Source organism: Anser brachyrhynchus (genome assembly GCF_964034855.1).
Source record: "Anser brachyrhynchus genome assembly, chromosome: 18".
In the NCBI taxonomy this organism is placed as follows: Eukaryota; Metazoa; Chordata; class Aves; order Anseriformes; family Anatidae; genus Anser; species Anser brachyrhynchus.
The window spans coordinates 184864-194838 of record NC_137711.1 but is presented as its reverse complement, the minus strand read 5'-3'; the positions used below and the strand labels follow the sequence as shown (position 1 = coordinate 194838).

Below are 9975 nucleotides of genomic sequence, written 5' to 3'. Positions count from 1 at the left end.
GCTACAGTGCGACCTGATCCTACACCCTCACCCGAGGCTGCGCCAACCGCCCCCCGCGGCCGTCAGCAGCACCCCTCGGCCTCCCCAGCGGCCGGGGGGCGCGGGACTTGCCCGCCGGGGGTTTGCTGTAACGGCCGGGAGCGCCGCCGCCAGCCGGTGGCCGCCGCCCGGAGGAGGAGGAGCGGGGGTGGCCCGGAGGCGGGGCGGGACGAGGGCCGCTGGCAGCGCCCTTCGCCTTCCTCCCGCGCAGCCCCTCGCGGCGGGCGCTGATCGGGGGCCGAGCCCCGGCCCCGGCCCTGAGGCTGCAGCGGGGCCCGCAGCGCCGCCGCGGGGCGAACGGGCCCGGCCCCGCCCCCACCCTAGGCCGCGCCCCCGCCGCAGGCCCCGCCCCCCGCCTCCCCGCCCCCGCGGGCTGTCACTGCGGCGGAGTCGCGGCGGCGCCGCCATCGCGGGCAGATGCAGGCGATCAAGTGTGTGGTGGTGGGCGACGGGTGAGTGCGCGGCGGCCGCGGGCGGCGGCGGGGCCGGCCCGGCCGCGCCTCGAGCCGGGCGGCCCCGGACAAAGCGGGCCCGAAGCCGGCGGCGCCGCCGGGAGGGGAGGGCGGGGGGGAGGGCCCGGCCCGGCCCGGCCCCGCCCCGCCCCGCGGCCCGGGCCCGGCGGCCCGGCGGGCGGGAGGCCCCGCTCCGGGCCGGGCGGCGGCGGCGGGACCCGTCAGGCCGCGCCCGCCGCCGCCCTCCCCTGGGGTCGCCGCGGCGCCGACAGAAAGGCGCGGGGCGGCGGCGGGGGCCGGGGCCGGGGCCGGGGCTCCCGGCGGCGCGCGGCGAGCGGAGGCCACGCGGGCGCCGCCCCCGGCGCTCTCCCGGTGGCCGCGCTGCGGTGCTGGGGTCCTGGCGGGCGGGAGGTCGGGTCCCGGTGCCGTGGCCCTGCCGCTGCCCCCGCGCGCCCCGGTCCCTCCTGTTCGCAAACTTGAGCCTCGGTGTCCGGGCGCTGCCGGGCCCCGCGTCTGGCGGCGCTCCGCCCGGGGAACAAAACCCTGCGCTGCCTGGGCCTCGAGGCCGCCTCCTCAGCGTCCTGCCAGGGGTCCCCGTTGGACTATTTTCACCGTACAGGGGTGATTTGTTGCAAAGTACCCCTTCCAAAAAATTTCGACTTTCATAGGTTTTTCTCGTATCTCCTGTTGTTTGTGTTCTGAGGTGAAATACATCGCCGTTTCTGGTTTCACCACGTGTCTTGCCATCCTTGCTCTTCTCTCTTGGCTTTTTCTGAGAACGCATCTGCGTTCCAGATGCAGGCGTGCAGTAGATTTATGGTGCTTTGTAACTTTTCCTAGCTTGTCCTGTGCGTTTTTCCTCATTCCTAATACTATGATTTTCTGATCACCATAGCAAGCATGGAGCTGAGATGCAGAGTACTAAATGTGAACTGGTCTTAGGCAAGGACTGGTCTTTCCACCCTCTCCTGCATGCCACATCCTTAAATATGCATTTGGAGTGAAGTGTTCCAGCTTCTAACCTGAGGAGGCTAAAGAGCGGTAGGAGAAAGAGTCACCCACCAAAACAGCACAACGTTATGATGGAGAGGGCAGTAACAGCTGGGAGTAGGGCATGCTGGAAATGGATTTCAACTCAAAGGCTTGCAGACCAGTGGTGTTCTTTAAGACCAAATTGACAGCGCAGAGACTAAATGAACTCGGATACCAAACCACTTAAAAGACACACATATCCATGATCTACAAACGATGTGACTGCCCTGCGTGGTGGGTAAGGTGTCAGTTCAGGAGAAGAGTTGGACAGGTCAGTGTAGTTGTTCTTTACACAACCTCCCTGTTCTTCTAGGGAGGAGATGTGGTCCAGGGGAAAAGCAGGGTTAGTTTGTGTAGTGGTTCTAGCTGTGCTATGTGTCGTCCCAGTGCACCATTGTGCAGTCCCCTGCAGGCTCTCTCTTCAAGTCTCTCACGTCACTTTTGTGAGAATTGGGTAGAGAATACCCAGTTCTTGGCTGGCTATTCAGGTTCACTCAAGCACTAACCACCAGCTGTCCCTGTCACTGGCATTCACTATCAGTTTCCCTGAAAGGCTCTCCACAGCGCACAACTTATACAGTGATAAATAGGTCATTTCCACTCCCATTGCTCCTCTGTTATAAATAAGCTTCTCTCTAATTCTACAGGGATAACTAAAGTTCATATGCTAACGCTATTGTCACCAAGGCCCAACTTGTGCCAGCTGCCACCACTGGATTGACCAATGCCATCTGCCTTCATCAAAGCCCTGAGCCAATATTTTTAGTGATCCACGCCAATGCCAAAATCTCTTTCCAAACTGATTGTAGTCACTTTAAAGTTTTTGTTGTTGTTGTTATTTTTTGTGGCTACTTATTTTTCCCCCCTTTATATTTACTGACATTCGATTCCTATGTCTGAGGAGTTTGAACAGTGTGTTTTTGCACTTTTTTTTCATTTCACTGTTTACCCATTTTGCTAGGTTATTATGGACATGTTGAGCAATAGCAAGCCCAGCACAGAACCTTATTTTTTTTCCCCCTCTTGGTTTCTGGAACAAATAATTTTTTCTTGGTGTTTTGTTGAGGCTGAAGAGGTGGGGAAAAGGAGTGGGAGAGAGCAGGGTCAGATGTATGCTGAGGCAGGATGCATCTGGTGAGTTCAGACCTCGTCCCTGACAGGGAATTCTAGCCTGCTACAGCTCCATTTCCTCACATGTTTACTTTCTGCCTAAACTCTTTTTTTGGGTGGGGGTAAGGGTGAGTTTTCCTGCTTCACTGCTTTCTGCTGTACCTTTCTTTATGCTTGTCACTCTCATCCTCTGCAGAGCTGTAGGGAAGACCTGCTTGCTGATCAGTTACACCACAAATGCCTTTCCTGGAGAGTACATCCCCACTGTGTGAGTAATGGCCTGGGCTTCAGATACTCTTTGCTCCTTATGTGTGCATGTACAAAAGTTAGTTTTCTGGGTGAGGAGACTATGAACTGCACATGTGAGTATGCCTGTGATATGGCTGCGTGTGTGAAGAGGGCAGAGTACTCCCACTGGAACTGTGTTGCACAGTGACCCCTCCTGATTCACTGCCCCTTGAATTTCATCTAAAGTCGCATGTGGGTGAGAACAAGATTGTCACTGATGTGGATTCTTCCTTGGCAGGTTTGATAACTATTCTGCCAATGTCATGGTAGATGGAAAGCCAGTGAACTTAGGCCTCTGGGATACAGCAGGTCAAGAGGATTATGACCGACTGCGGCCGCTTTCCTATCCACAGACGGTGAGTGCTGTGCTTGGACTTGCTTCTAACTGTTCTCACTTCAGGAAAGGGAGGCTCCCAAGGACATCCAGGCTTCATTCCTTTAAGTTCCTATAACTTCAGCCATAATTCTTGTTGTTCAAGGAGGCTCACAGCTGAATTTCTCCTAAGTGATTGTCACATTCTAGTTCCTACTTCACAATGGTGTTTGAACAGTTATGCATGTCATAGAAATGCTCAGGTGTAAGGAATGGTGTGGAGCTGCTGTAAAGCTGAGCCACGTTCCATATTCCCATTCTCTCTTGGTGGCACTGCCCACCATTGGGCTGCGCTAATACTGCTTCCCTGGCTGTAGCAATTGCTACATGGCCCCTCCATCAGGGTGAAGACTCACACTAAGGTGTTTGTGGCCACAGGCTCTGAACATGTAGAGTCAAGTACTGTAAATTAAAATGAAGTCATATGTCCAAAATCTGAATTAGTTTAGCCACCTTAATGGGAAAGGGTTTCATACAGCTACAGTCCTTGCTGGTGGGAGGAGGTTGTCTTCTGTAAGGCTCCCTTCTCTACCCTTCCTCCATTATCTCTACCTGTTCTCTTCTACACAACTGGCTCTTTTGTTTCTCCACAGGATGTTTTCTTGATCTGCTTCTCACTTGTGAGTCCAGCGTCCTTTGAGAATGTCAGAGCCAAGGTAATGTGTTCTCCTTCTTGGTGCAACAGTGGAAGGGAGGAACCAGTGAAATCCACTGCTCCACTCAGCACTGTGACTGACACCTACAAGCCTGTTTCTAGCACTCATGTTTCGAGAAACAAAGGTCATAGTCTGCAATTTTTACATGGGGTGTTCTCTTTATTCATTGGCTAAGTTTCTGCCTTTTCAAATCTGTCTCTTAAAGAGGAGGCATGTCCTAGAAACAGAAATGCAGTTTTTCTGCAGTGTATGCAGAGCTGGCTGGTGCTATCTGTCATGATTCCATGTTTCCATGGCTTCATTATTACATTTGCACTGATCTCTTTCTGCACAGCATATTCAGAGTTGTAGGCAGAAGTATCCTGCTCAGGTGTTGACACCATCTCAGATATTAGTAAAACCCTTGCTAATAGTAAATGCATTCTCATGGCTGCATCTACTGCCACAGCTACTTTTCTCATCACGCATCTCTGTTTCAGTGGTACCCTGAGGTCCGACACCATTGCCCAAATACACCTATCATCCTTGTGGGCACCAAGCTGGACTTGAGGGATGATAAGGACACCATTGAAAGATTACGTGATAAGAAACTGGCTCCCATCACCTACCCCCAAGGTCTGGCCATGGCTCGAGAGATCGGTGAGTCTGATGTGCTGGCAGGTCTCCATGGCATTGAGATTTTTGTTTTGGAGTGGGTGAGGGACACTGTCTCCTGCTAGCACTGGAGTGGTTGAGCTGGAGCTCTCTTTCCCCTAGGGTCGGTAAAGTACCTTGAGTGCTCTGCCCTGACACAGCGGGGCTTGAAGACGGTGTTTGACGAAGCCATCCGGGCTGTGCTCTGCCCACCACCTGTGAAGAAGCCTGGCAAAAAGTGCACCATGTTCTGAGGGCTGTGGCCTAGGTGCTGGCTCAGCATGTTGTTGTCCTCTGACAGATTGCATATTAGCTGGGTGTTTCTGGAGGGGGCTGGGATGCGTAGGGCCCTTCATCATGTACGAAGTCAGTGTTTTTTAAATGTCTCTTTGATTTAACGTCAATGTTGATGTGAAGGGGCAGCGGGGGCAGGAGACTAGCTGAGGGCTATACAGCCCCCAGGGAAGTCCAATGGGGAAGGCAAGGTAGCTCCTTGGGGCAACAGGCTGTTTTGGCTCTCCTGAGCTCAAAGCTGAAAGGGCTTGACATATTCATCCTGTGCTGGGAACGCCTGTTTTTTTATCTGCAGGTGAAACACATGCTGAAGATCCTTGTGAGAGTGGGGAGGGAGCTGATATCAATGGTAGTGAATGACAAGAACAACTAGGAGAGTAGTGGGGTCTCCTTGCCCAGCCTACTGTGGCTAATAGTCAACAAATTGGTGCTCTAGCAGATATGTGCCTGAGACTGTTAAAGGAATCATAACTAGACCCTGAAAGGGTTGAAGTAAATGAAATGTGAAGCTGAAAAACTAATAATTAGGTGCTTTATTGGATACTAGCCAAACTCAGTGAGTGAAACAGCCCTGTGCAATCAATGTATTTGCCTTTGTGTGCACACCCTAGGACAGCATGGTGCTGCTCCCCCCCCCCATCAGTCTTTAGCAGGGCCTCCCCGTACAATCCAGTCTCTGCAGAGCAGGGCTGAGGTTGTTGCCTCTGTTTTTTTTTCCTTTTTTTTTTCCTTTCTACTAAAGAGAGCAAAGAAAGCAACGAGGAGTATGCTAACTTCTTCTTTCCCTTCCCACTGAAAGTGCAGGCAGGCTCTGTGGATTTGGATGGAACAGGGAGAACTTCTGAAGGATTGTGGGAGGGGTTGGAATAGGGTTGGAAGAAAGACAGATCCAGTTTCTAATCATCATGTAGAGTGACAAAGATAAAACCTTATTTGGTGCAATAAACATTCTCCATGACAGCGTATGTGAGCTTTATTATATAGCAGCCTCCTAAAGGTAACTTTTTGCCTCACTTCTCATACAAGTTCCAGCCCTGCTGTCCCTCTTGTCCAGCAACACCGGGTCTTTGTCAATGTTTTCTATCCCATTTACATGTACGCAGTACTAGTATGAAAATTAGGCCAGGTGTGAAATGCAGGTGTCATCTTAGGAAACAAGAAATCCCCCATCAACCATCAGTGAGCTGCCAGTTGTCATAGCACTCTTGTCACTGAGCAGGAAAAGAATGCTGTTCACCACATCATCCACCTCTGGAATCAAAACATAGAGGACATCCAGTGCACCTTTCAAATTGGACTAGAGAAACATGCATCCCAAAAAGTATGTCTTTGGCCTCTACAAGTAATTGGAGCAGGGAAATATCTCCAACCTCCAAGCTGTGCTTGGTGTGATCTACACATTCACAAGTCCTTGTTGTCCTCAAATGACATAACTTAGTTCACAGCAAGCACCTATGCCCCCCACCAGTCACATTCAAGAACAATAGAGTAAGGGCATTCCACTTGTCCTAAAAGACAAGACTCTAAAACAGGGGTGGTAAGATTGCCATGTCCTCGTCAGATGCTTCAGAAATTCCACCACAGCCACTCACCAGAGTCGTGACTTTGCTCAAAACAAACAAATAAACAAAAAAAAACAACAAAACAAACAACAAGGTACCTATGGCTGTGATATCAATTAGGGGAAAGGTCTGGATATGAGAAAGACCTCAGCCTGGCAGCAGATCTACACTGACCTGCAAACTTTCCTAGTGGAATCCGGTTAATCATGGCAGCAGATTTCTGAGGATCACTCCAGTTAATTCTCCCCATGTCCGTCATAACTACTGTGGGATTCACAGTGTTCACCCTAATCTGAGACCAAGAGCAACACGCTATGTAACCAAACTGCGCTGAGAAGAAATGCTCACGTTCAGCTTTCACGCTTTTCTTTCAGAAATAATCCTACCTTGTGGGGTCCCAGTTCCATTGCCATTACCTTGCTCAGCATATCCAAAGCACTTTTTGTGGAACCTTCAAGAGAAGGGAAAAATGGGAGGCATTTAAGTGTATAGCGTTTTGTCTGGATCACAGAGAGGTATTTTACTCTGCTCGGAGCTGGCAGCCAGCATCTTGGTGGCTATGGGTCTCCAGCTAGTCAAAAATGAAATAAACACTACTAGAGCTGCACACACTTACAATAAACAGCATGATCCCGCAGGGCACGCTGAGATGCCTGGCTAGAGACATTTACAATTGCACCTGGTATCCCCTGTGTAATCATCTGCCGAGCAACAATCTGAAGGAAAAAAAAAAAAAAGATGCCAGAATCATAACAGGAGAGAACATTATTTCATTCAGTAGTAATCTTCAAGGGCTATGGGGGTAGCCAAAAGAGCAAAAACATCCAGAGGAAGTCCTCACTGCTTTCTACTTGAAAGAGATAGGGTCAAAGCAAGAGAGTGAAGGTATTGTACACACAAGCTGTCGGGTTAATGTTGGATTATGGTCCCCTTAGCCCTCCCCCTGTCAGGGCTTGATTCCACTATGGAGAACAACTTAGTTGCTGCTGTTCTTAGAGACAACTGAAGTGACAATTCATCCTCACCTGGGAAACGTGAAGCACAGCTCGAAGATTCACATCAAGACTCCTACAGATAAATGAGATTTAAAAATTACACAGTAGTTGCTGCCCAGACCAGAGAGGAATAGTTTTGAGAGGACAAATGCTGCTGGTATCTTGGAAGGACTGGTGATACTCGAACACTGATAGAGATGCCAAGCTGAATGGATATACCAATAATAATTAGGCATGTGTTCACCAATAAACCATTCACTGGAAGCAAGCTAGTTAGTGGCCTTTTCCCCTGTGCAGAGGGGAAGGTGCACTCATGCATCCTCACATTTCTAGCAGGACTCTGTTCTTTGGCAGATTATATAGCAGTTCTATTAAAGTTTAAACAGTGATCCCTGGGCCTCAGCCAGTGGCTCTTCGTAGGACAATCAAATCTTCACAAGACTTTGAAATAGGGAATCTGCTATAAAATTGGTAGAAGCAACCTTTATTCTGTTTGTGATATAGTCCTTCCTTGGTCAGATTTTCACCAGCTAGTTCTACAGAATGATCTAAGTAGAATCTGTGCACTTTACAGTCCAGTTACAAATGAAGCCTATATTATAAATGGAAAATGTGGAGCTATAATGTCGGACAAAGCATGACACCCATCTTAGAAGGAAGTAGCCTCAGCGTAGCCTGTATCCTAAAGCTTACACACATCTGGAACTATGGTTCTTTTGAGGGAAAAAAAAAAGTCACTGCAGTAAGCAAATTTCATTTCCTATCTTGATCATTTTTTTGTACCTTCATTGGGACCCAGGAGTTGGACTCGATGATCCTTGTGGGTCCCTTCCAACTCCGGATACTCTATGATACTATTCTTATACTCCTTTAGCTGGCTTTGTTGTCTCTTTCTAAATTGTCTAAATTGTCTTTCTAAATTGTCTTATCAACAACTGTCTTTCAATTTAGTAGTGACTGAGCTGGGGCTAGATTAGAAGCTCTGGGAAGGTCTGAGCTTGATTACCAGCAAATGGTGCTCTTTTCTCCTGCACAGACTGGGTTAAGTGTGGGTACCATCTAGAAGGTGATGTTGCAAGGTTCTGGCTACTCAGTAACAGTGTGAAATAACCTTTGTTCTTAGTTTCCTTTGAATGTTTAAAAAGAGTATGAAAGGTTTTTTTTTTTTTAATTAGTAAAACAGTCAAGAAAAAGCAGACCAAAGCACTAACAGCCAACAAAACACTGTGAAAATGAATGTTAGAGGCCTGCTCGTGTCCCTCTCTCCTTCTTACCCCTTCCATCTCCCCCAGCCCCACCTGACTGGTACCCATGCAGCTGCTGCTTTCATAAGGGATACCGCTATCTTGAACGTTTTGCCACAGTCCTTTACGCTGGCTGTTTTGCTAAGGCTCGGCAGACAGCACCTTTCTGCCTTTCTAGCCCGACGCACAGTCCAGGCACGGAGCTGGGGAGGCCGGGGCACTCACCGGTCAAAGGCCGCCCGGGTCACCTCCAGGAAGGGCTGCAGCACCGCCACGGCCGCGTTGTTCACCAGCAGCTCGAAGGGCCCCGCCGCGCCCACGGCCGCCTCCGTGGCGTCCCAGTCGGCCAGGTCCAGGCACAAGGGCTCGATGCCAGGGCACTGCGGCGAGGGCGGCCCGGGTCAGCGTCGTCGCGGGTGGGCCGGGGGCGCCGGGGTGGCGGTGACGCCGCCCCGGGACAGGGCTGGGGGCTCGCGGGCGGGGTCCCGCGGGGGTGCCGGCGGCCGGCCCTACCTCTCGGGCGAGGCTCTCCAGGTCCGCCGCCGTGCGGCTCAGCGCCGTCACGCGGGCCCCGGCCTTGCTCAGCGCCACGGCCACGGCGCGTCCGATCCCTGCGGGGAGACGGCGTCAGCCCACGGCGTCAGCCCACGGCCCCCGCCCGGCCCCCGCCGCCCGGCCCAAGGCCCCCGGCCACCTTTGCCGGCCCCAGTCACCAGGGCCCGGCGGCCGTGGAAGCTGAGGTGCGGCTCCATGCTGCGGTACAGCTGCGACCTGGGCGGGCCCGGGGCGGGCCGGGGGCCGGGCGGAGCCCGAAAGCGGCGCGGCCTGGCGGGGCCGCACGGCAGCGCCCTCCCCGCTCTGGGGCCACGCGAGTCCCCGTTTCCCCGGCCGGGGGTTGAAGGTTGGCCGCGTGGGCCGGAGCCGGGGCACCGCGGGCTCGGGTAGCCAGCGTTCCCGGAGCCGCTGAGCCTGCTCGGGCGCTGCTCCACACGCTGCCGTGCAGCGGGCAGACTCATAACCAAGGCGTCTGCAAGGAGGGCGTACTGCCCTGGAGCGAGGAGCACAGCGAGGAGCCATTTCTGGGCCTAACCAGCAGACAACAGGCACAGAGTTGAGGTTTATTGCCTCCGATTCTAACTAAAGCGTCACAGTGAGAGCACAGAAGACCTTTTTATCAGATGATGAAAGGACCCGCTTTGTCCACTTAAAGCTGCTGATAAAGGTTGTAGGCAGCCCTAGTCTAATAGTCAGTGCCTAGAAAACCAGCTATAATTATATAGGACCCACTTGGTTGAGG

General features: G+C 52.2%; 2 protein-coding genes across 3 annotated transcripts; one reads left to right on the top strand and one right to left on the bottom strand.

The window, feature by feature from the left end:
* Positions 1–337: 337 nt before the first annotated feature.
* RAC3 (Rac family small GTPase 3) lies at positions 338–5839 on the top strand. 2 transcript variants are annotated; one of them, XM_080560338.1, is made up of 6 exons: positions 338–491; positions 2830–2901; positions 3160–3277; positions 3888–3950; positions 4430–4589; positions 4707–5839. In XM_080560338.1, the coding sequence occupies exons 1-6, from the start codon at positions 457–459 to the stop codon at positions 4835–4837; spliced, it is 579 nt and encodes a 192-aa protein (XP_080416464.1). In that variant the 5' UTR covers positions 338–456; the 3' UTR covers positions 4838–5839. The 2 variants fall into 2 exon arrangements, with proteins under 2 accessions (XP_080416464.1, XP_080416465.1); XM_080560339.1 differs by lacking the exon at positions 2830–2901 and having other exon boundaries at positions 343–491.
* Positions 5833–9709, bottom strand: DCXR (dicarbonyl and L-xylulose reductase). Its single transcript, XM_080560335.1, has 8 exons — positions 9373–9709; positions 9192–9289; positions 8904–9058; positions 7465–7507; positions 7056–7155; positions 6826–6890; positions 6614–6731; positions 5833–6128 (listed from the first exon to the last, which is right to left on the bottom strand). The coding sequence occupies exons 1-8, from the start codon at positions 9692–9694 to the stop codon at positions 6025–6027; spliced, it is 1005 nt and encodes a 334-aa protein (XP_080416461.1). The 5' UTR covers positions 9695–9709; the 3' UTR covers positions 5833–6024.
* Between the last annotated feature and the right edge of the window lie 266 nt (positions 9710–9975).